Here is a 26,965-nt window from a genome sequence, read left to right as displayed (position 1 = left end):
GGCAGGAGGGGCCCACACAGGGGAATATCCACAGACACCTGCGCCCACAGTGTGCTGTGTCATAGGATAGAATCTGGTCACAAATCAAGTACTTTTTTTTAAATTTAATTTATTTCTTTTTTAATTTTTGAGAGAGACAGAGCACGAGCGGGGGGGGGGGGGAGACAGAGGGGAGACACAGAATCTGAAGCAGGATCCAGGCCCTGAGCTGTCAGCACAGAACCCGACGTGGGGCTTGAACTCAGAAGCCATGAGATCATGACCTGAGCTAAAGTCAGATGCTTAACAAATTGAGCCACTCAGGCCCCCAAATCAAATACGTTTTGAGTGAGCAGCAAACACTGTATGAAGCAGAAGGTAAGCCAGTGCCCCTTCCCTGGAGTTTGCTCTATGGTCTCCTTGAGCTACTTGATGGCCTGTATTTCTAACTACACAGGCCTTGCAGTCTGAAAAACTGAGCAACGATGTGCAGGGTGCTCAAAGCCCATGACAGACTGTCCTTCCCAAGAGTGTAGTTATTAACTTCAAAAATTCTCAGGGTGCCTGGGTGGCTCAGTCGGTTAAGCGTCCAACTTCGGCTCAGGTCATGTTCTCACAGTTCATGGGTTCAAGCCCCACATTGGGCTCTGTGCTGACAGCTTTAGAGCCTGGAGCTTACTTTGGATTCTGTGTCTCCCTCTGTCTGCCCCTCTCCTGCTTGCACTCCGTCTCTCAAAAATGAACAAATACTAAACACAAATCTAAAAAATTCACTATTATGATGATAATACTTTTAATGCTTATAAAAGTTTCATATTCAGATCTGCTTGGATACCATAGAATGATAAGATATTTATAACCACAAAGGAGCCTTATTTCTTCTGTGAGCAACTATGCAATGATGCCTGCTGCCCTAACTGGTATTCCTCATTCCTGGAGCTTTGGAGGCGTGTCCCATGCTTCTTGACCCGAGAACCCTTCAGGTATTTGAAGACCACTGCACCTTCACCATATTTTCTCTAATCTGAGTGGACCACTTACAAAACATTTTAATGTTACATGGGATCTAAGGTATGGTCATCTCCAATCTAAGTACTCCATCCATATTAACTCTGTATCAGACAACGGACAACATTATAAGGCACATCTACTTTTCTGCCTGTTTTATAGAGGAGTACACTGGGGGACAGGTGGACAGATTGGCTGTGGACACACAGTGAGGCAGCAGTGTAGACGGGACCTGAGGTCCAAGTGTGTGTTCTTAGCCACCAGCCACACTGGCCATATCCCAAATCCACCCTCACACCAACCAAAATATGGCCTTACTTATCTAGCCTTTTGTACCAGCCATCTCTCTTTTTCTGTTTTGTCAGGAAGTTTTAAAAGAAAAAGAAAAGAAAAACCTAAAGAGAGTTGCCTACACTGTACCATGTGTTCTGAGTATAAAATGATGACTGAAGCAGTGGTTTGATGAGTCAGGTAGAAACCACAGAAACTCACCAATTAGAAAGTTTCTATGTTCTTTTTAAAAAATATATTTATTTGAGAGAGAGAGTGCACGAGCAGGGGAGAGGCAGAGAGAGAGAATCCCAGGGGAGGCTCCAGGCTGTCAATGCAGAGCCCAACTTGGGGCGCGAACTCACGAGCTGTGATATCAAGACCTGAGCCGAAGTCAGCTGCTTAACCAACTGAGCCCCCCAGGCGCCCCACAAAGAATTTCCAAAACAGAGAAACAGTGAGTTTACTAAAATAGCCACAAAACTCCTTTCCTACCTCAAATCTAATCACAGTGTTACTAGCAGGTTCTACTGTGTTTCCAACCGAGAGGAAGACTGGGAAAGAAGACCGATCCAGGAATACAGTGACCTCATTCAAAGTCGGGTTCTACCTCAGGTTGGCCATTGCCTGGCCTTCTAAGCCTTCACAGTCTCTGGGCCACAGCTGCGCCTTTGCAACTGCGGGAATTAGATGAGGCAGCATCTCAGTGTGTGTCGTGCCTTACAGTTCTGTGGTGCTTCTACATACTCTCTCCTCCTACACGCTCTCACCTACATCTTTAAAAATCACTTACACACTCAATAACTTCACAGATTATATATAATATCATAGGTCTACTACTAATGATAATTATAAGTAACTAGTTAAAATACTCTTCTTCATATAAGAAGAAAATGATTCTAAATAATACAATTGGGTCACATGGTAACATATTTATCATATGCATATTTTCTATAAGAAAATGGAAAATATGGGGCACCTGGGGGGCTCAGTCAGTTAAGGTTTTGACTGTTGATTTTGGCCCAGGTTATGATCTCATGGTTTGTGGGTTCCAGCCCCGTGTCGGACTCTGAGCTGACAACTCGGAGCCTGCTTCCAATTCTCTCCCTAGTCTCTCTCTGCCCCTCCCTTGCTTGCTTTCTCTCTCTCTCTCTCTCTCTCAAAATAAGTCAATAAATATTTTTAAAATGCAAAGTATGTACCTTGACTGGCGGCGTGTGATAATGTATTAAATGTCTATGGAACAGCTCTTCTTTAAGTTTCTATTCCACTTGTAAAATGAAGCAGATTTCATCCATAATCATTGTGATTAACTACAGCATTCATCTAAGTTAACTTCTAGATATTTAAATTTTCACTGATTATCCATTTGTACACAATGAAAATGTATGAGAATGCTATTTTTCTAGAAAAAGGAATCATGTTTAAGTAATCGTTGCTATTTATTTCGATACTCATTAAATGTTTATCAATCATGACAAAATATTTATGATACGAGATTGATTTTTAAAAACATGAGATGTAATTATATAGAGAGAACAAGAACTCAATCAAGAAGAAGAAACACATAAAGGATAAGAAGAAACAGACCAAATTAATAGCAGTTTGATTAAAAAGGTGGACTGTGGCGGGGCGGGGGGAGCCTGAGTGGCTCAGTCGGGTAAGTGTCTGACTCTTGACTTCAGACATGTCATGATCTCACTGTGGTGAGATCGACCCCAGGTGAGGCTCCACGCTGGGCCTGGGACCTCCTTGGGGTTCTCTATCTCTCCCTCTGCCCCTCCCAAACTTTCACAGGCTCTCTCTCTCTCTTCCTCTCAAAAAGAAAAAAAAAAAAAAGAAGGTGGATACTGATGAAGATGGACTTCACAGTCCTCTCTTCTCAGCTGACCTTTAGACAGGCTTCTCCCCAACTCTAGACAGCCACCCTCCCTTTTCTTAGAGCTTAGAGAACTTTCCGCTGTAAATTCTTCCTTTGTCCTTCTGAGATGTAATATTCTACAACTGGCAATGTGCTTCCCAAGGACCTGGGAGCTATTCTGCAGAATCGTAACCATGAGGCTTGAGGGAGGGGGCCCCAGTCTCCCAGTCTCTGCGGGAGGCTAAGAGCCGCACTTCCTTAAGCATCAACTAGCAAAGTGTGGATGGCCCTCACATGGGCCAACCTTCCTGCTAACATCTCCCAGGCTTTTCCACAAGCTCATCCCAGCACTGAAAAGCTCTCTGACCTTTTGTATCGAGTGTCAAGTTCAGTCTCTCTCCCTCTACTGCAATAGTCTTGAAGAAATTCTTCCCTTCGTCTTTAACTTCTCTGGTATAATTTTTCTTTGGACATTAATGAGTGAGTCTTTTCATGCTTCTGTCTGTTTTCCTGTACTTTCGAATTTTTCCTCAATGGGAAAATTTTAATTATATAAAAAAGGTCTATCAGTGAAAGATAGAAAAAAATAGGATGGAAAATAGTAAAAGAAGGCTTAGGTAAAGCAGATTTCACAAACATAAGGTAAATGAAATGGCTACCATCCAAGAGGAGTTTAGATTAAATGGGCGAGAGATCACTTTAACTTGACTGGAAAAAACCACATGGGATTGTACCAGCAGACAATCAATCTCTGAACTCTACTGGATTTATTCAAGACTTACTTATTTCTATAAACATAAAAGGCATTTCATGCAGAGCAAATGTGCCTGTAGGAACTGGGATTTTATTTCTGAAAGTGGAAACAGGAATGTTAGAAAATAAAACTAACAAAAGTAACAATCATTGCCCATTATGACACAAGCAATTCTGGCTAGAAAACAAGCAAAATTGGCTATATTGAGGTATAGTAGGCCAACAAAGAAAAAATCTAATCAAAACAAATGTAAAGAAATGGCATTTGTGGGGTGCCTGGGTGGCTCAGTTGGTTAAGCATCCTACTTCAGCTCTGGTCATGAGTTTGTGAGTTCAAGCCCCACATTGGGCTCTGTGCTGACAGCTTGGAGCCTGGAGCTGCTTCAGATTCTGTGTCTCCCTCTCTCTCTGCCCCTCCCCCCATCAAAAATAAACATTTGAAAAAATGGCATATGTGACTCATTTATTGTGGTGGTAATTTACTGAGTAAATAGTTCTCAATTTTAATCCTAACAACATAGCTACATAAATTATTTACTATAGGGAATTTGGAGTTTTTTTGCATCTACAAAATCATTATCCGGAGGTTAAGTTTGAATGAAACACTTATTGGACAGCTTTGAATTAACTGCTATCTTCACCCAACACTCCCCAAATGACTTTAGTTTGTGTAATAAAAAAATTTACACTTAAAAAAACACTTTGGTAAAATATTCCTTGTGTTTATAAAACAAAAATGTCAATGTGTCTCATGGTAGAACAGGAAATGACACTGTTTTTAAGACATTCTATATTCATCTGGTAGTTGTCAACAGGCACCCTCACAGAAATTTTAAAAATCTAAAATAAAATAAATTGAATGCATCAGCTCTGGGAATACACGAAGGGGGTTCTGAATAAGCCATGTTATACTGTTAGAAGTCACTGTCTGTGTTTATTTTTAGAAGGTGTTTATTTTTCCGAATAGGTATTTAATGAATGATGTTTATACAAAACATGATTATTATTCACTTGAATGAAGGAAACACTTAATAATCCACATTTTCAGTCATTTTTAGCAAGTAAAGTTGATAAGACATTTATATAAAACATTTATATTTATAAAAAATATAAAAAGAGAAGAGAACAATGTGTGTATCTAGTGGTAGATGAATAAACTGCTCTGAAAGGTAGTGAGCGCCATCTCTGAGGCAGTTTCAAGTGCAGGGGGAAGAAATGACTAGAAACGATAATGCCTGTCCCCTCCCACTACCTCATGAGTTAGGCAGTGTATCTTCTAGACTCAGTAAAACCAGAGACTCACGACAGTCTGGTTCACAACCAACTTTGGAAGATTGACTGGTTACCCAACCATGTTTGAGGGACAGTGTAAACGGTTTAAAATCGGAAATCAGACTAACTAGTTCTCCAGGTCTCATGTCCCTGGATTGTGTGACATTTCTCTCTGTCCCCCACTGGACCCCTGTAAGCTCCGTGGAACTGACGGACAGCTTTATCAAGACTTCGGGATTCAACACTCCAAAGACTGAAGAATCCAAGGCTAGGAGTCTGGTCCGACTTTACCTAAGGTGAATTTATTTGACTGCAGAATGTTCATGGAAGCTGGGCTGATTTTAAAAATGTTCAGGTCCTTCAACAACAACCACCTAACAGGACAAACCAGAGATGTGGTGTTCCACCATCAGGGACAAGGTGATTAACGACTGTAGCCCAACCGTGTCTAAGGGTCTAAGAGTAAAAACGCGCTTTCCAGGATTGCTTACCCAAGCGTCCTGAACTGCTGGGAGGTGGATCTGTAAAGAAAGCCGTGTGTGGTGTTGACACATGGGTCAAAGCCCATGTCCTTCACTTGCAACATAATTTTTTTTTATAGACTTGCGTGACATGACTATGCACATGGTGGGCCTAGGGAGATGCTCAAGATGACCTTCCTGAGCCCGCTCGCACTCAGGCTGGAGAGCATGAACAAAACGTCTAGGCAGCTACAGACTCGCTGTCTCCATGAGTCTGTCACACCTCTGGGCTTCTGTTCCTCCACAAATAAAATGTAGATGATTCTGTCTAGCCACCCCAAGTCACGGGGTTTAAATGAAGATCCCTGGAAATGACTATTGAAATTGCTCTATTATGCAAATCGTATTTATTGTCCATCGAGCAGCCAAGGCTGAAGAAGAAATCTTGAGTGGCCACAGTTGGCTCACTTTGGATTGAAGGCATGGTGGGCGTCTTTCAGAAAATGGCGCCTCTTCAAGGCTTTCCATAACATCTACTCTAAGACCGTCATGAGTCTAGGGTTTTATTGAGGTCAAAGACACACTGCATAACCTATACTCTGACCCCTAAAAATCACCACAGGGTATTTCTTCTCATCAATGGCCACTTGCCTGACGCACCCTGGGACCCACGCACCCCAGCCCCTTGTCCTTGTGTACTCGGCCCTTCTCAGGTCCACTTCTGCATGCTTTTCCCCATCACACCTCTCCATCCCAGGTGCGACATGACTCAGAAACCCTGCAGACCCAGCCCCGAGGCAACCTAATCAAGGGATGCACCCGCCCCAGGCTGGTCTTCTCTTAGACTAGATGTTTCTTTCCAGCTGCTTAGAAAAATAAGTTTTTCTCCATATGGTCATATTCAGTTTGAAAGCACCAAACTGAAAGCTAAAGTCTATTGTCTCAGCTTATAGCTAGAAGGGCTTTATTCTTTAGACGATTATGCAAATGAATTAGAGACAAACGAAGAACATCTGTTTTTCCGTTTGTCATTTCTCACGCACGGATGCAGAGTCACAGGGAGCCGGATACCGCTCTAAGGGTTTCAGTAAGATTGTCATCGAGGTGCCAGGAGCACCTTCGAGAGACTGCCAGCCTCATCCCCGTGCGGTGTCCTACACGGCAGTCCTGACGCTGACCAGCCACCGCACAGATACGAAGGGCACAAATGAAGAGCACTGTTCCCATCAAGGCCGCTGGCCCTAGCTGAGACACAGCCACGAGTCTGGGGGTCTCCACGCCCACCCACACTTCTGACCCAGCCCCTACCACGTACGGCTGCCTGGGGGTTGATGACTTGCTAGAACGACTCACGGAGCTCAGGGCCGCACCATATTCCCTATTTCAGCTTTATCACGCAGGACACAGAGCAGGGCCAGCCCTGCGCACAGACGCCCGGGGGAGGTCAGCAGGGCCCTCCCCGTGGAATCGGGGCACATCACCCTCCAGGCTTACAGAGGTGCTCCCCACCCGGCAAGCTCCGCCGACTCTTCCTCAAGGTTTTGTCACGCAGGCATGACGGACTCAATCACTGGACCCAGAGCCCAGGCCTCCCTCCTCCTCTCGTGGAGGCCAGGCCGGCTCACTGCTCAGTCACTTACTCACATCGCTGGATCGGCCGGCGTGACCAGCCCCGCTCCCACCCAGGCACCCTGGTGGCATAAATTCAAGTTTGACACCCCCCCACCCCCGCCCCGGGATCTTGGACATCAGAGACAATCAGTCCTATGGCTTGGGAATTTCAAGGTTTTAGCATCTCCCCTCCCTGGAAGCAGGGAGAAAGGCCTGGACAAATTCTTACTACACAGCACCCACGGTTTACACTTGAGGAGAAATGCGGCAAAGACTTTGACTAAACTGCCTGAGTCACAGAGCCAGTGGGTGCGAACCAGCATCGGAACCAGGATGTATGGTCTGCGATCTCTGGCCGTAATGGCCGCAGAGCACAGGGCCTCACAGGTCGCCCTGGGGAGTCAGTGTAGACACTCAGGGCAAGCAAGACCAAGGGTGTTGAACACGGTAGACAGAGGTAGTGGTCCCATGCTGTTCCATGGCACTGGCAGCTTTAGCTTAGAAGCAGATCAGCAGCAGGCAGCATTGCAAGTGCCTCACGCTTATCGTTTCTGCGGAAGTGAAACGTCTTCCCGATTAGACTCTCCCTGAGCGCGCATAGGAAACGCTTCTGCTACACTGACAGTGATCCAGAGCTGAAGCTGACCGACCACAAGAGGAAATTCACAGGGGCAATTTCCTCTTTCTAGCCAAATCAGAAGCTTTAGCGTCGCGAATAAAAATGACCTCCTCGGGGCGCCTGGGTGGCTCAGTTGGTTAAGTGTCCACCTTCAGCTCAGGTAACGAGCTTGTGGTCTGTGAGTTTGAGCCCTGCATCAGGCTCTGTGCTGGCAGCTCGGAGCCTGGAGCCTGTTTCAGGTCCTGTATCTCCCTCTCTCTCTCTCTGCCCCTGCCCCGCTCATGCTCTTTCTCTCTCTCTCTCTCTCTCAAGAATAAACATTTAAAAAAAATTTTAAAAAGAATGTAAAATTTCTGCACTAAAATCTAACTGTACCTAGTTGGTATGCCATTTCGTCTATTTTCTATTGGTTCATATTTACTAACAACACTATAAAGGCAAAGAAACACAGATGAAATGTATCACAATCATAAATCATAAAAGACAATTTACAAATGTACTTAATTTCTATCCTTAAACTAGTCAGGTCTATTTGCAATTTTTTTCAGGGTTAAAAAAAAAAAAACCTTAATATTATGATTGATTTGTTCTTTAATTTTCAATTCTCTCTCTGAACAAAGAGAACAGTGGACTGCAGTGAACAAGAAGGCCGAAATTCAATATAAACATATTGCAAAGTTTCTAAGCTCCAAGTCAGTAAGAGAAAATGTAATCAAGACAAATTATAGTGAATTGGATAGAATAAACAGGCCACTCATTAATCTGCTCAAAACCTACCGTTGAATCAACAATATAAAAAATATATATAAGATTATCTTCTGGGGCAAAATGGCTCTTTTCATTTTCTTTTATTTTTTAAAAGGAGAAGACATAAACAAAGCTATCGATGCATGGATAAGTTAGTATTTATCCCAAATAACTTATTATGAGAGAATTTGGTTTGAACTCAAACTTGGAACCTGTGTACAGTTAACTGGAAAGCCCATACATAATTCTAACAGTAAAATGGAATATACTGGGTATTGATTTTACTCTCAACATATGAAAAGAAAAATTCTTCCATAGCAAATGTTTCTATTACTCCTCTCATTCCAGGGCTATCAGTAATATAATCATGTAAACATAATGTCAAACTATTCCAGGCATTCATTTGGGATCCCTTGGTGGTAATCTTAACCATTCCTGACTGGACTCTGACTTCTAGTTCTATGGCATTTTTTAATCCCCTTTTCTCCCACATCATTGTGATAGCACTTTTCTATTTCCTATGAAAACACGATGCGGATGATCTGGGGTAGGAGTGCTGGGCTCTAAATCTTGATGTGTCATATCCCAGCTCTGTGAATTTGGGGAAATGAGAGAAGCATAATCAGGCTTTGAAGGTGGAAGAAGATAATCCATGAAATTCTTCATGGGGTGTCTGACATAAAATCAAGCTACTTTCCAACACAGGTAAAACGTCTAATCCAATGATGAATATGTGTCAGTATCAAGTGGAGAATTATGTAGAGTAAATGTATGCATTCACACACAACGTTAGCCTCTTGAATTATCAAGAGTAACTTGAAATTAAAAGTATTATTGACTGGTAGTGATGGCATCAGTGCTGAAATACGTGTTTCCCCTCTGAGCTTGCTTATCCAGCACAACCCCCTTGTGAGTGGTCCACTGGAAGCCTCTCCTTTCCTCCCCTGGAAAGGAAATCAAGTCATGCTAAGTCTGGGCATCCAGCATCTCTGATGCATGAATCTGGGAAGACCATCTCCCTAGCTCCCCTCTCCTTATTCTTAGGGTTTGTTCCTTTCTGCTGTGAGCTTTGTCTGGAAGCTCATCATGTGGGAGACTCCATTGGGTTCACAGGTACCTTGGACCTAGTTGGTAAAGCAGCCTAATAATGGGATCCTTTTAGGGGCATCTGGGTTGCTCAGTCAGCTGAGCGTCTGACTCTTGATTTTGGTTCAGGTCATGATCCCAGGATTGTGAGATTGAGCCCCATGTCATGCTCCATGCTGAGCGTGGAGCCTGCTTCAGATTCTCTCTCTCCCCACTATGTGCCCGTCTCCCTGACTCCCTCACTCTCTCTCTCGATAATAAAAAAAATGATACTGGGATGCACTGGTAAACACTTTCAGCCACCACATTCAGTTACGTCCTCTAAAGTGTCCCCTCTCAGTGATCAGCTGTGACCTGGCCTCCATCATGGATTTCTCTGCAGTTTGTCTGAACCCAGACTGTGTTATTTACTCAGGGCGCCCTCAAACATGCCAGTATTAGACAGACTCTCTATTGCCAGAAAAGAAACAGTTTCATGGAAAGAACTTTCCCAGGGTCCCGCTGCTTGTATATGGCAGATTTTGTTTATCAAAGTGAAATATTTTTTCCTTATGCATTGGCTTCTTTCATTGAGATAGGATTCACATAGCACAAAATTCACTTTTAAAGTGTACATTCAGTGCTTTTGTTTAGCCTATTCACAAATCTGTGTAATCACTGCATCTACTTCTGGAACATTTCCATTGTCCCCCAAAAGAAACCCCATATCCCTTATGAGTCATTCAGGGGCATTGGTTGAGCGTCCAACTTGGGCTCAGGTCATGATCTCGTGGTTGGTGAGTTCGAGCCTCGCATTGGGCTCTCTGCTGATGGCTAGGAGTCTGGAGCCTGCTTTGGATTCTGTGTCTCCCTCTCTCTCTGCCCTTCCCCTGCTTGTGTCTCTGTCTCTCAATAATAAATAAGCATTTAAAATTCAAAAGAAAAGAGTCATTCCCCTTTACCCCTGTCCCCACTTCTGGAAACCACTAATATACCTTCTGTTTCTATGCACCATTCAATTCTGGACATCACATTGCAATGGGATCATATAATACATGGGCTTTCTGGGTCTGGCTTCATTCACTTAGCATAACGCTTTTGAGGCCCAGCCTTGCTATAGTGTGTATCAGTATTTAGGAGATATTTTATACAGGAAGAAATCATAATGTTTTGTACTTTAGAGAGAAAAAAGTGATTATCCATATTTCCTGCTTTAGGAATTTGGCCATTTTAACAGTTACAGGAAATCTTACAAATCAGTTTAGCAAAAAATGTGGGGTGTGTTTAAAATCTTGTCTTTGGTCTCATGGTGACAAATTGATCCAGTAACTAAACTAATAATGTTTAAGAGAATCAGAGAGTTTTGCGAAAATTATGCTAAACTCATGACTGTCCACAAGTATTTTTTGGTGAGTATGTTGACAGCCTCCATTTTCTAATTCTTCACATTAAAAGTTCATCCTAATATGGACTGTAAAATGATGGTTAACAGGGATGGCAAATAAAATGGTCAGCCCTCAGCGACAAGGTCTAGGACATCAGCATTCTACACTGAAGGCACTTACAGCTTGCTGGAAAGTGCTGGAAGGTCATGGAGAATCTCCTCATAGGGCTCCTCGGCAGTCAATGCAGGAACAGATAAACGTTCTTTGACCCTTTCTTCCCAGGCAATTTCGGCTTTCAGCAGCATTTCCTCAATAAACTCAGAAGCAGCAATGTCTACTAAAAAACAATAAAAGAAACAGAAGACGTAGGTGGCAAGATCACAGGAAACGATTCACTCTGATTGATTCTGTTGCCAAATGCCAAAATTTATCAACACACAGAGCAAAATGAAAAATGTTAAAAGTTTATGGTAGTAATGAAATTGCAGCACTGCTGTTTTATTTTATTTTTTTTAAATGTTCTATTTATTTCTAGGAGAGAGAGAGAGACAGCATGAGCAGGGGAGGGTCAGAGAGAGAGGGAGTCACAGACTGAAACAGGCTCCAGGTTCTGAGCTGGCAATCAGCACAGAGCCCGAGGCGGGGCTCGAACCCACGAACCGCGAGATCATGACCTAAGCGAAAGTCGGACGCTTAACCGACTAAGCCACCCAGGCGCCCCATAGCACTGCCATTTTCAAAAACTATCTTGTTTTGTACCAGTAATATTTAATTACAAAAGAAACGAAAAATANAGGTTCTGAGCTGGCAGTCAGCACAGAGCCCGACGCGGGGCTCGAACCCACGAACCGCGAGATCATGACCTAAGCAAAAGTCGGACGCTTAACCGACTAAGCCACCCAGCACTGCCATTTTAAAAAACTATCTTGTTTTGTACCAGTAATATTTAATTACAAAAGAAACGAAAAATATAAAATTAATATTCACCAAGTGGTGACGTGTAAAATCTAAAATCATGGAGAGGCTAAGCTTGAAAGAACCTAATACCATTTTATTCTCTGTAACTCTTCCTTCATCTTGATGAATCAAAAACGTAAAAATAGTTATGCCTTCCCAAAGACTGGGTTAGTATAAAACTTGTAGTGGTCATTCTACAAACATCCTACTAAATAGGTAGATGGACAAGTAAATAGTTCTGTTATGAAAACACCAAGTCAAGCCTTTCTCTGTGATCTGTGTTTTTCAATCTGAAATATAATTATATTTCCTGATAAATTACAGGCTGACAGTGACATCTGAATATATTCAGGCGGTAATACAGATGTGCTTTCATCAAATTCATACATACCAACAATGGAAACTGGAAGTCAGTCAATCCGGAAGAAAAATTTGCATTTATAACCAGGAATCTAACAGGTGCACCTCTTCCTTCTCAAGCCTCATGACTGAACTGCATGACCATCTAAATCTACACTTCAGTTATGTGTCTTTGTGGGCAGGGGTGGGGGTTCATTCAGCCCCCACAGGAGATATTTATGCCAAGATTGTAACACTACCTGTTCTAGGGTAAATCCTATCCACGTAACCAGTATAGGCTTCCTTGCCTTGGGTGATTGTTCTGTCCCACCTAACAGCCACACCTCAAACTGCCTTTCTCCCCCAGATAATTCTTTATGTGTCCATTGCAAATTCAAGGAATATAAAATGGCAAGAATATTGTAAAATACTGATGATGATTTTCACCTGCCTAGTCCTCATATGGGTTTCTACTTTACTGTTCTTGGGTTCATTCTTCCTGCTGTTGGATTAGACATTGGTACTTCATGCATTTACTTGAAACTCTCACTGCATTATAGCTCTTTGTCCCTTATTGTGAAGAAGTATTTTCTCTCTCTCTTTTTAACGTGATTTGAATTTCATTTTCTTTTTCTTTCTTTTTTTTAATTAGAGAGAGAGTGTGTGTGTGTGAGGGAGAAGGGCAGAAGTGGCGAGAGGCAAGGGAGGGGGGAGAGAATCCCAAGCAAGTTCAAAGTTCAGTGCAGAGTCAGATGTCGGGCTTGATGCTATGATCCTGGGATCATGACTTGAGCTGAAATCAAGAGTTGGATGCTCAACGGACTGAGCCACCCAGGTGCCCCAAGAAAGAAATATTTTCATTCAATCAACAAATGATTACTGAGAGCCCATTGCTGTCACTCGTGACCAATCAGGTATAGAAAATGGATTGTACTGATGGTAGACTCAGCCACCTTGGGCAGAATTGTGCTTTGTCTTCCACAGCCACCGTAGCCTGAAGTGGCCAAGGGCTGAGGCCAGACCAGATATTTAGTCATGCCCTGGGCTCCAGGACTGTGGGTTGCCTTGGGTGCCCATCTGGGCCCATTTAGGTTTAGTGTTAACTAGGTAGAAGTGTGACAGATGGGAGTCCAGGCATTCAAGAGTCAATCATATATTCTCTTCTCTGGGAAAGAAGCCAGGGATATCAACTTGAAAAATGTGATCTGTTGGAACTATAGTAAACAGAGGATGTGACATACTTCACAATGCATTTTTTAAAGAATAGGAAAAAAAACTATACATTTCTATTTGCTTTTAATATTCACCATTTTTGAAATCTTTTTTATGTTTATTTTTTGAGAGAGAGAGACATAGAGCAAGCACTAGAGCGGAGGGGCAGCGAGAGGGGGAAGACACAGAATCCGAAGCAGGCTCCAGGCTCTGAGCTGTCAGCACAGAACTTGACATGGGGCCCGAACTCTGGAACTGCAAGATCATGACCTGAGCTGAAGTCAGATGCTTAACCGACTTAGCCACCCAGGCTCTATTAAAGAAAAACAAAAACAAAACAAAAACAAAAAAACACATGCTTTTGTAGTTAATGCTAAGATTACTACACTATCATTAATATTAACTTGATTCTAAAGTTTTAAACTATAAAGCTATCTTAGAGTTTTGTATGTTAAATATTCAGTTCATTTGAACAGATAAGATGGATTAGGGGTGCCTAGGTGGCTCAGTTGATTGAGCATCTGACTCTTGATTTCGGTTCAGGGCATGATCTCACGTTCATGAGATCGAGCCCTGTATTGGGCTCCACACTAACAATGAGGAGCCTGCTTGGGATTCTCTCTCCCTCTCTCTCTGTCACTCTCCAGCTCATGCTCTCTCTCTTTGTCTCTCAAAATAAATAAACATTAAAAAAAGATGGATAAACTTAAACAATATTTAAGTTAAAAAAATAAGAAACAGAGAAAAGCTCTCACTCTGTCTTAAGCTGTCATTAGTCATGTCATAATACTCCTTTAATTACATGCAATGAGAAGTCTCAGGCATAAAGTGCTTTTAGATTATTAAAGCTATAGCAATAAGAATAAATAGAATTATGTTACTTAGATCAATTACTACCTTCAAAATTTGTATGTCATTTTATTACTTCAGCTATACTTTTCTTTGTTATTTAGATTTTTATTTTTAATAAGCAAATAACTGATTAGTAAATGTGTCAAATTTTAAAAGCTAGAAAATGAATACACCATCTATTTTTTAAATTAGTATATGCATATATACAAGAACAGTTGTAAAAAGAACTCTAGAGATTTTCAGAAAGATACTTCTCAAAAATAGTAACATTAAGATTTTCAAAGTTTTAAATTAGCTTGAGAAAGTCCATCTTGATTTCTTAAATTATTCCTATCTGTACAGAAGAAAACATTATTATTGTTTAAAATTACTCTAGTGAAGGGGCCCCTGGGTGGCTCAGTAGGTTAAGCTCCAGGACTCTGGATCTTGGTTCAGGGCATGATCTCACAGTTCGTGAGCTTGAGCCCTGAGTTAGCCTCTGTGCTGACCGCAGGGAATCTGCTTGGGATTCTCTGTCTCCCTCTCTTTCTGCCTCTCCCCTGCTTTCTCTCTCAAAATAAATACACATTTTTCAAATATTACTCTTGCGAACAAGTAGGTATTTGAAATGATAAGAAACTAATTAAATAATAGCACAAATATATTTTAAAGCCATTTACGTGGAAGGAATCACTGCCCAGGAAATTAAAGCCCTGAAAGCAAATTGCACCAGAGTCCAAGGGCACCCTATAAATGGAGCCCCTCTTCCCATTCTTGTAAAGGCGCAGGGGGTGGGGCACAGGAGTCTGTGACCAGTGCTTGGACCAGAGTGTGCACAAGAGCAGACTCTGGTAATGATGACTGAACAACTTTGGTAGGACAGGAAGAAGACAGTAACTGCGCGGTGGTGCCCGGATGCTATTACCCACCTGACGCCTTCTCTTCATTGCAGTTCAGAAGGTTTGGATTCGCCTGATGCATCAGAAGAAGCTTCACCAGGTTTGTCTGAAATATTAAAGATCACGGATATAAGAAACGGTGTGATGGATACTGAGGTTCATGAGTCGGTGCTACAGCTGGGTCTCCAGGGCCCTTAGAGTCTGGTGGGTGAGAAGGTGGACGCATATTTCTCCGCTGCCAGTTTTTTTTCCATTTCTTATTAAAAATAAAATGACAGACACTCCCACAAAAAATTAGCTATCAAATGAGGAATAAATCGCTGAGGATTTGAAAAGGCTCACTTAACGCCTTCCAGGTTTATTTTAGGGCATAGTCTACGTGTTTTGTTTCAATTTAGCAACTCGATTAAAGTCTCACCGGTACTGTCTAATCACCGCAGCCCCACAGATAACATGAACTAAAGTCATGTGGGAAGTTAGGGAAACTTCTTCTCAAGCTTTAAGAAGAAAGCAACTTTTAAAAAATATAATTTATTGTCAAATTGGCTTCCATACAACACCCAGTGCTCATCCCAACAAGTGCCCTCCTCCATGCCCATCACCCACTTTCCCCCACCCCCCATCCATCCTCAGTTTGTTCTCAGTATGTAAGAGTCTCTTATAGTTTGCCTCTTGATGAGAGATTAATTTATGTTTTAAACCTTATTATAAAATAGAAATTCAAAGAATACATATAACGTACATGTACCACTGAAACAGCAGTAATGAAATAAATTTCAGTGTGTCCAACTTTTTCAAATAGGTCATTCATGGTATCTTTCTGCATTTCTTCCCCAAATTATCCCTATCTCCTGGAGTTGGCCACTGTTGTGAATTTTGGGCTACGGCTGTTTTCTTTATAGGTTTAACCCTTACGTACAGAAGTATGTCCAAACAACATATTGCCCAGTTCTATCTGTTTGTGACATTTATAGAAATGAAATCCCAGTGTCTATATTCATTGAAGCCTTGCTCTGGTGACTTAACACTGCATTTTTGAGAATCACCAGAGGCAATGGATGTAAACAAGATTTATTCATTTTCTTGGTTGTCCATAACGGCACTGTACAAATGTATCGCAATTTGTCCGCCCTCCTCAGTGGGCATTCTAGTCATTTGTGGTCACTTTCACAAATAATGTTGCTACAAATACTCTCATTTATTTGTCTCAGGACACATGTGCAGGTCTCTTCAGGATATAGCTCTCAGGGGACAGGAATTGCAAGGTAAAGATCTGGACATCATCAAAGTGGTTAGAGTACCCCAATTTCCTTTCCAAAGAGCACCTAACCCTGTCGCTCCATATTCTATTTAATAATTTTGTTATTGTACACTTACATATTGCTAGATCCAGATTCTCTCCAACATGTGTTATTGTCATTTTTTTTTTTTAAATTTAGCTTTCATACTGGGAATCCAGTCACATTTCAGTCTACTTTTACTGATTTCCATGATGGCAAAGGACACTGAACACCTTTTCATGTGTTTAGTGGCCAATCTTAGATTTTCTTTCGTGAAGTGTCCGTTCAAGTCTTCTTCGCCCATTTATCACCGGAGTGTCTGTCTTTTTATCAGCGGTCTGTGTTCTTTGTGTGTTCTAGACACACTTGTCAGATACGTGTATTCCAAATATTTCCTCCCATTCTACAGTCTGCCTATTCATATTCTTGAAAATGTTATTTTTTTAAGAACTGAAGGTTATTTTCACTTTGTTTTGCTTTTGTTAAGGTGCAACATCTGTACTTTTTTTCTCTAGAGGTTAGCACTCTTTATGTTCAAATAACTCTGCCTACTCAAAGATCATGACAATATCATACTATATTTTCTTCTAAAGGCTTTATAATTTCAATGTTTATACTTATGGACTACCTCAAGTGAGTTTTCACAAGTGGCACATAAAAGCTCAAATTTGTTTTGGTCCAGCACCAGTGTGTTTTTCAGCCATATTTCTTGAAAAACATTTTTTCTCTCTGACCGAATTGCTTTGTTAGAAAATTAATGGAATATATAAGTCCCTGCCCACTTCGGAATTCTGGTCTATGTTTCAGTGATCTATTTGTCTAATCTTACCTCACTCCCTAACTACTTTGATTAGTGCAGCTTTATAGTCAGTATTGAAATCACATAAGTGAAAGGCTTACAGTGAGTCTTGAAACAAATCTGTAATCTTCTTACTTTTTGAGATAAGTTTGTCTGTGTAGATACTTTGTGTCACCATATACATTTTAGAATGAACTTTTCAATATCTAAAAGAAAGGGCTTAGGATTCTGATTGGAATTGCTTTAAGTAGATACTGTATTAATTTTCTATGGCTTTTTAAAAATATCACAATATAGTGCTTTAAACAAAAAAGAAATGATTATCTTACAATTCGGCAGTCTGACACATGTCTCACTAGGTTGAAATCGGCGTATTGGCAACAGTATGTTCCCTAGTGGCTCTCAAGGAAGATCCTTTTATTGACTTTCACAGCTTCTAGAAGCAACTCATTCCTTGGCCTGTGGACCCACCCCTCATCTTTGAACCAATAACGCTACATCTTTCCCACCATTTTTGCATAGCCACACCTCTCACAGAATAGTTTTGCATAGCCACACCTCTCATAGACCCTGAGTCAGAAAGGATTGCTTCTCTGCTTTTAAGGACCCATCTGGGTCATCCCTGAAAATCTTTCCATCTCAAAATCTGTAACCCACCACGACTGCAAAGTTCTTCTGCCTTGCCAGGTAACGAACCTATTGACAGGTTCTGCGTTATTAGGGTGTGGACATCTTTGGGGGATAATATTCAGCCTTTCACAGAGAGCTCAAACATAACTCGCTGTCACTACACATGCATGTGGCTTGCCTCTCCGTTGAGTTGGCTCTTCTTTCATTTCTCGCTTCAGTGTTTCATTGTTGTCAGTGTAGAAATCTTTTGTTAAAATATCTTCTGAAACATAGTATTACATAATACTATGTAATATATTATGTTTATGTTTTTCATGCTATTGTAAACAACTTGATAAATGCACTTAATGGTTCTACTTTTTCCATTTTTTACTGATTCCTTTGGCATTCTTATAGTCCTTTCTCCTTCCCCGTCTTTATCTTTTGTTTCCATTTCTTGTTTTATTATACTGATGAGAACGAGGCTGGCTTTTCCAATCTTGAGTTTTGCTTTTGTGCCATGCACTGTGACGTTCTGCCCACATGGGGAGCTTCGATTCACATCCAGGCACACTGAGACGTCTCCCTTCCCACCAATGATCACTCTTCTTAGTCTTCTCATTAAAAAATTAATTAGATTTTAAATAGTCTGCTCATTGTTAGCTTTCCCAAAGCCAATTCAAAATCAGTGTTTGGTTTTTCAGGACACAGATTACATCAATAACATTTAAACTACAGTACAGTAGAGAGACTATATTTAGAAGTCTATTTTAATTTCCAAGTAGATAGTTTACTAAAGAAAGAATCTCTTGAAATCTGAAAGATAAAATATAGAGAGCAGATGCCCAGGACATGAAAATATGTACAGAAAAGAGTTTTGATTATAGTAAAAATCAGAGAGACTTGCTTGCATTTAAACCATATGGAAGGGACGAAGGAAAAGAAAGATGGGAAGCAGGAGAGAGGGAAGGACAAAGGAAGAAAAGGAAAGAGAAAAGGAAGAAGAAAAGGAAAAAAAAAAGAGCCAAAAATTTGCTAAGATTGCCTTTGGTTTCCACAAATTTGGAAGAACAGTAACAAACCTACAAGCTTTCATATCTCTGCAAAAATGTCAGACCATCAGAGTCTAATAATTAACTTCGCATTTCTAAATTCAATGCACGGTTTCCAGAGCTCCAGAGAGAATCCGGTGCAATCTCTCAAGCAAACCACTGTTCATCGACAGCTTCAATTAGAACTGCAGAAAGCATTTAAGTAACAAAAGCAAAATGTTTCCTACGTGAAAATCTTCAACAATAAAAGCAACTCCATTTTATTTCAGGCCCATAAAAATAAGCATTCAAGTGTGGAAGGAGGAAGCTTCTCTCATTTGGGGAATTCCTTTCTTTTTTAGACTCGGTATTTCCCATGCTCTTCCAATGAGAAATCAGGAAGGCACACCCCAGAACTAAATTAAACAGGCCAGTGCTAATTTCAATTACTCTCCTCTGAAACATTTGTTTTATCCTCACAAAAGATCTTTAGGTAAATTGCTTCAAATGTAATAGGTCGAGTGTGTAACCCAGTAAGAATTCATCTGCACTAATATAAGAACATTATAATCACCAAAGGCACCGGAAGATAAGGTGACTGCTGTGTGCTGTGTGTTGGGGTGGGGGTGGGGGGTGAGTGGGTAGAAGGAGGCTCTAAATGGCTAATAGAAAATATACATTTAAGCTGAAACTTAAAGCCCACCCAAGTTTCACTGGATATGGACTTTATTCATTCCTTGGAGATCTGTCCTTCTGATTGGATGAATTTAGCAAAATTAACTCCTTGAAAGTTATTTAAATTCCCTCTCTGAAGAGTCAAACAGTAGCAATGCGTGGCGATACCCGGCTTCTGGCTGGGACGCTGAAAGGGATGGTTTCGCAATCTAACGAGAAGACCCTGAAACGCTAAGGTCCAGAACTCACAGTGCTGCCTCCTGGTCACAGGTGTCGCTCCGCACCGCAGTGTCACTGCCCCCACTCAGAACCCCCAGGACGATGTCGGATCCACAATACAAAACCGTCTGATGAACTGTTACCACGCCCCCCGTTTGCGACCCAGCTAGGGTTTCACGTGGAACAGAGCCCTGCCTCTGTCCCTCAGAACACGAGGTCGCCGGTGGGCCTGCGTCTGCGCGGCCCCCCAGAGCCGGACCTCCTCGCCCCCGCGCAGCAGCCTCCGGGCCCCGCGACCCCCCACGGCCCTGCCCCCCAGTGAGCCCTGCGCTCCCCCCCGGGGGCTGCCCGTGCCGTCCGCCCTGGCTGCGCTCCCTGTGCCCACGCAGCTCTTCCCGGGCGCCCATCCCAGACGTGAGCTCCCGGCCCCCGCGCCCTGGGGTCCCTCCCGCGGGCCAGCCCGCCTGCTGCGCAGGTGCACCCACGGAGGGCCGGCGGCACGGGCACCGGCACCCGAGGCCCGCCTCGGGCCCTGTCGCTCGTGGGCAGAGCGACGCGCTCTGGGTCAGGCCCTGAGCCGACGAGAAACGCTGCCGTCTGTCCACTCGGTTGGCACGCGCGGTGCACCGGAGGGCAGCGGGGACAGGGGCAGCCCACCGTGACGAGTGGCACGGCTCAGGGACGCCGGAGGGGGCCTCCTGGCTGGACCCCGGGGGCCCCGGAGAGGCAGTCACCGCCGCCTGCGCCTCCGTGTAAGGAAGGTCCAACCGCTTAGCGCTGTCCGGGAAAGCCAAGGGCACGGCAGACGCACACGGCGGCCCGCTGCGGAAGGTGCCCGCGGCTGGCCGCGGCCGGGCGGGGCGGCCCGGGGCGCCAGGCGGACGCGCGGGGTGTGCTACGAGCGGTGCGTCCTGCCCGCCGCACGGCAGAGGGTCAGTCCCCACACGAGGCACCGCCGCCTCGGACGGGGCGGGGGCGGTGGCTGCACCTGGCGTAGCCCCACGCCATTCCCAGGTGGGAGCTGCGTGCAGCTCGGGGGCTCATTACGCACCGGACGGGGGAGGAGGTGGGAGCAAGGACGATGACCAGTTCTGTGGCCAATAAATGATGCCCCAGAGAGAGGGCAGCTCGCTGGGGCTGCAGGAAGGAGCTGATGATCCCCTTCCTCCAGGAGTGGAGCTGGAGGCCAGGCTGGTAGACATTAACCCGGTGGGCAGGGGTCCTCAGGGGTCTGCACGGTGAGAGGGACACGAGGCACTTTGGGTGCCACAGGGAGGCAGGGCACTGGGAGCTTCCGGGAGGGGATTCCCTAAAGGCGTATATAATCACATCTTTGTATAACCTGCACGGAGCACTGAGCCTGTCAACACTGGGGGGGGGGGGGGGGAGGAAAACCAGGGAGGGTTTTTAGGTTTCATTAAAGCAAAGAAGAAATACCTGAAAAACAAAACAACAACAGAAAACAAAAATCTCCAGGGATATCTTAATTCATATGAACTTGGGAAAAGATGCTTTTGAGAATACAAAGGACTCCTTTGAACATCAATATATGTGGGCTGTGTGATATGAAATGCTCTGGAAGGGAAGGATATTTAGGTTGTAGCATGTGTGCTGTTACTTTCCTATCATTTGTTGTCAGATGACCAATCCTATTATAAACACTAAAAATACGTGAAGGCTAGAATCAAATTTTACTTTATGTACGACTCATAAAAGAACAGGGGCGCCTGGGTGGCTTAGTCGGTTAAGCGTCCGACTTTCGCTTAGGTCACGATCTCGTGGTTCGTGGGTTCGGGCCCCGCGTCGGGCTCTGTGCTGACTGCCAGCTCAGAGCCTGGAGCCTGTTTCAGAGTCTGTGACTCCCTCTCTCTCTGACCTCCCCTGCTCACGCTGTCTCTCTCTCTCTCCTAGAAATAAATAAAAATTTTTTAAAAAATTAAAAAAAAAAAAGAACTATAAAACCCAAAGACATTGGTCACATAAATGACTCAGTTCCCAGTTTTAGACAAGAATAAGCATCTCTCTGTTCTCACTGGGAAGTTAGTATAAAGGGAAGTTTTAAAATATATATGCCATCCCAATATTAATGTCAATAAGAAAAACTGTTACAAGTTATGAACTACCTTCTCCATAAAGGTATTCATATTTGTAAGGTATTTATAAGAAAGTGAAAGTGCTGTGAATGTCTCTAAAAATGCCATTAGTCTTTAAAAATGTTAGCACGTCTAAAGCTTTTTTTTTTCTGAACAGAGATATATTTACAGTAAATTTCTTTAGAGTTCTAAATCTCCATTCATATTACTTGATATTCAAATAAAACCTGTTTCTAAAATATTATTTCCAAAATGAATGTTAAGTGGTATTTTTACCGAAGAACAATTTTATTTTTTTTTAATTTTTTTAATGTTTTATTTATTTTTGAGAGAGAGAGAGAGAGAGAGAGAGACAGGATGAGCAGGGGAGGGTCAGAGAGAGAGGGAGACACAGAATCCGAAACAGGCTCCAGGCTCTGAGCTGGCAGTCAGCACAGAGCCCGCTGCGGGGCTCGAACCCACAAACCTTGAGATCATGACCTGAGCCGAAGTCGGACGCTTAACCGACTGAGCCACCGAGGCACCCCACAAAAGAACAATTTTAAAGATCATTCTATACATCCTATGGTATTTTTTTGACAAAATAATGGAGCTATAATTTATTCAAAATCTATTAATAGAAATCTCTTAGTTTTTTTCTAGTCCAAATCGAGGGGCAATATTTTGGTTTTCATGTCATATATTCTAACAGAAAAGCTGCCCTCTGCCTCTAAGCATTAGCACTTTGCTTTGAGTTCTTGGCTGATCAATCTGTCTTTTTAATTCCTTGGTTAGTCTGCTGGACGTAGAGAGTAGAGGGCAAGCAAACAGTCTTCCCTACTTGGAGCTTACCTTCTGATGGAGGCCCCAACTGAGTGGGTATGATGGAGTAAAATGGAAAAGGCACCTGTGATCTTCAGATCTATCCCTGGTACTGAAATGTGCCATGCTTTAGAAAATACTAAATTAATGGCTAGTCATTTTCTAGAGAAGGTGAGGATAAAGGTGACATTATTTTTTAAATATGCCTCATTTGAAAACTATAATTGGGCATTTCTGGAAACCTGTGTGTCAGATATCTGTCTGTACAAATCTTGCAACTGAATCAGTTGACCAGGACACACCCCCATTGATGTTCAACATACATCCCATACATTCGCCTGTCGTTCCCCAGAATGTCCTCAGCTATGTAAAAATCCCCCTTTTAACTGAGGTTGATGGCTCTCATTGATTGAAGACCCTGGGACCAGACTCCATGGAAGAAGAATTAGTGAGGCTCATTAGGTTCACGCAGCCACTGAGTGGTTGAGCTATGTTCAGAGCCAGCAAGGAGGCCATGGGAGTCCTCAGGATAAACCTGCCTTAATCACTTGGTTAGGCAGAATGAAATATAGGTGTTTGTGTGGGGAAGTGTCTGGGAAATACACGCAAGGATAAAAAATATATACATCATTTTTCAAAAACTGAGGTCAAATATTTTTCAGCTCGTCTTGAGAGAATAAATGGAGCAATTGGAAAGTGTTTTTTAATTCACTTATCATTAATAAATGATGAATGTTAGGAAGATAACTGGTGCACCAGAGAAGTAGTAACAAAAACATCAATCTTATTTACTCTGCATCTTGCAAAGGAAATGTAGCTTTGAATCAAATTTCCCATGTTAATTTCATAACTGTTTCTCTAGGCTGAGAAAAAAAATTCCGAAAACCCAAAGTTTGAAAAATTGTTCAAATATGGCAGGTAATGGGGTGAGAGTACTAATATGCATGAATTCTCCCTGCCTTATTCCTCAGCCATCTCATATCTTATAGCTCGTGTGGGACAGGAATCGCCAGCAGGCTTTATGAAGTCAGCAGTAATTGTATGGGGTTTGTGTTTCTTACACCACCAAGGCAGGTACATGCTATATATGCACGTATACGTACATATATGTATATACGGTAATCATTATTTTGTATATATGTTACTCTATACCAAATGGTATATATGTGAATCACATATTTTTTGTGAAATGTAACTGTGTAAATTAACACTTAAAAGAATCTACTTTCATAACTAAAACCAAATGCCAATCTTTTTACCATACAGCCAACCTGTTTTACTAGTTTAATATATTCACTCGTCTTGTATCACAGTTCTAGAAAACACGTCTCTTTCCATGATACAAACTTTATCTGACTCTCATCCTGTTTTTTAACACCTTATCATCAAATAAAGCTCAAATGTAGCCCCTTTAAAAATGTAGTTTCTTGGGTAGAACTTCCCCCTTCTGGAGAGGAGGGTTTCCCATGGACCCCTGAGAGGTCATACAGAGCTCTTGGGCTCTGAAATTGCAGGTACATAACTGAGAAAAGAATCAGGAGCTGCATCTGATTGCCTAAGGGACATAACTTCTGAAAGCCATGAATTCTTTCTGCCTTAATCATATATAGCTCCCAGGAAGTGGAACAGAAATGCCTGGATGTTCTTTCAAAACAGGAGTCAGGAGAAATCAGTCACACTGAGACACATTCAACACGTAGAAACACAGATCCCAATAGACACCTTACAATGGAAGTTATACAAATGCACCTTCAATTCTCTTCTGCCCACAGGTGGGTTTCATGTGAAAATAATCATAAATACACTTCATCACTCTTTTTTTTTTAAATTTTTAAATGTTTTATTTATTTTTGAGAGAGAGAGACAGCATGAGCAGGGGGCGGACAGAGAGAGACACACAAAGAATCCAAAGACAGGCTCCAGGCTCTGAGCTGTCAGCACAGAGCCTGGTGTGGGCCTGGAACTCACAAACCGTGAGATCATGACCTGAGCTGAAGTCGGACACTTAACCAACTGAGCCACCCAGGCGCCCCACTCTTGATGAAGCTTTACAAGGCTTGCAGAAATAAGTAATTGTTTTGAAATAGAAACAGTTTTAAAACATACCCACTTAGGGGAACCCGGGGGGCTCAGTTGGCTAAGCATTCAAATACTGGTTTCAGCTCAGGTCGTGATCTCACAGTTCTGTGAGTTTGAGCCCCACATTGGGCTTCCTGCAGACAGTGCAGAGCCTGCTTGGGATTCTCTCTTTCTCTCTCTCTGCCCCTCCCACTCTCTCAGAATAAATAAATAAATAAAACCTTAAAAAATGATTGTTAAAAAAAACATACCAACGTAGCCTGGTTTCTTCCTCCTCCTCCCTGCCAATTACAATAACCCCTGGAAAACACAAGCAACCCAGGAAGAGGTGTGAAGAGGCGAGGAAGAAGGCAACGTGGCTCAGGCCCAGCGGAGGGGAGGAATCCCAGGCAATCAAAGGCTAGCCCAGACCCCGTGTTTCCAGCCCAACTTAGGGACAGAGAAGGGCCTGGGTAGACGCATCCCTGACACATTCCAACTGTGTCACTCCAGCAACTCATTCAATATCAGGTGAGTCCAGAACCATGATCCACTAACATGAAGTACCAGGCCAAGCACTTTTCTTACACTGAGCTGAGACCCCCTCCCCAACCCCAACGAGAGGCAAACACAGCTGGGAGGGGGCTCCTGCAAGAGGGAGAATGCCCCAACAGGCCCCCAGCCCTGAAAGTCTTTTGTCCCTGTGGACATCTCCCTACCTCACCCAGAGACATGGGGTAGCCTGGGCTGGGAGAGAACCTCTTCCACCCTTTGCAGGCACCAGCAGAAAGCAGTGAGAACCCCAGGGGCATCAGATAAGCCAGACACCTCAAGGGGTCTGAAAATGAAACTGTCATTAGAACCACAAGCCACCCGAATGCACCAGGCCCTGCATGCTGAACTTAAACAGGCAGACTACAGTAGATCTATGGAGGACCACGCTTCTCCTAACATAATCACTGAAGTGTCCAAAATGCAATTAAAAGCGCCCTGTTATGCCAAGATCAGGACATCACAACTTGAATGAGACAAGATAATGAACTGGCAACAAGAGCAAGATGGATCATGCGGGAACCATGTGATGACGAGGCTGAGGCAGCACCCATAAGAAATGAAACCTGAAAGTAGGGGGGTAGGGAAAGGGGGGGATGGGCATGGAGGAGGGTACTTGTGGGGATGAGCACTGGGTGTTATATGGAAACCAACTTGATAATAAACTATTAAAAAAAAGAGCTAAATGGAAATCACAGAACCAAGAAATACAATAACAAATAAAATACACCAACTCATACCAAATATTTCATTTGACCTGTAATGAAGTAAAACAAAAATCACACACTGGGTTATGACAAAAATAGTTTAAAGGTCCAATAACAAAGTAGTGCTATATTTAGTCCAAGCCATGTCTTTTAAAAAACCTTGTTAACCGAGTGCCTGAGTGGCTCAGTCGGTGAAGCATCTGACTCTTGATTTCGGCACAGGCTTCCTGAGGTTGAGCCTGAGTCGGACTCTGAGCTGACAGCAGGGAGCCTGGTTCAAATCCATTTTGTCTCTCCCACCCTCTGCCTCTCCCCACTTGCTCTCTCTCAAAACAAATAAACTATAAATAAATAAATAAATAAATAAATAAATAAATAAAAAGATAAACGTGTTCAATCTAGTCCTATTCCCCCAGAGTACGTTACCTAACAAAAGTCATTAAGGGGAAACAATTTATTATTCTTTGAAATGAAACCTGATCTAACTCTAAAAGTCCAATCAGAAAAAATTTTTAATTGGGTAAAATGAAAGCCTTACTTAATTAAGTTGTAGTGGCATTCTGTTACATTTTACCAAGCTATCACTCACTTGCCGATTTAGCTCTTCGAGAGGGATCTCTGACTAAATGAGCATGTTCTGATAAGTCACTGATTACCATTTCTTCAGCACAGAGCAACAGGCTGGGGCCTAGGAAATAGTACTTGCTTATATGTTTGCTTCTCTGCTTTTCACTAAAGACAAGACCTGCAGTCCTAGAAATGGAGCACAGATGTATTCATGGTGTACTGAGGTTACTGACCTCCCCAGGACTCCTCTGATCTACTTGGGGGACCTGGGACCCTAGGCCCCATGACTTCACGACCTGCAGCCG

General features: G+C 42.8%; 1 protein-coding gene across 1 annotated transcript in view; it reads right to left on the bottom strand.

Moving 5' to 3' along the window:
* MYO16 (myosin XVI) overlaps window positions 1–26,965 on the bottom strand; it is a 459,340-nt gene that overhangs the window by 328,288 nt on the left and 104,087 nt on the right. The window contains exons 7-8 of the mRNA XM_039226658.1: window positions 15,300–15,375; window positions 11,212–11,365 (exon numbers count right to left, since the gene is read on the bottom strand). Of these exons, the coding sequence (XP_039082589.1) occupies window positions 11,212–11,365; window positions 15,300–15,375 (230 nt within the window). The remainder of the gene's footprint in view (window positions 1–11,211; window positions 11,366–15,299; window positions 15,376–26,965) is intronic.

This window comes from Hyaena hyaena, unplaced genomic scaffold (assembly GCF_003009895.1).
Source record: "Hyaena hyaena isolate Hyena2069 unplaced genomic scaffold, ASM300989v1 scaffold_22, whole genome shotgun sequence".
Lineage (NCBI taxonomy): Eukaryota > Metazoa > Chordata > Mammalia > Carnivora > Hyaenidae > Hyaena > Hyaena hyaena.
The sequence above is the reverse complement of the archived record's forward strand: the minus strand, read 5'-3'. Positions and strand labels throughout refer to the sequence as shown.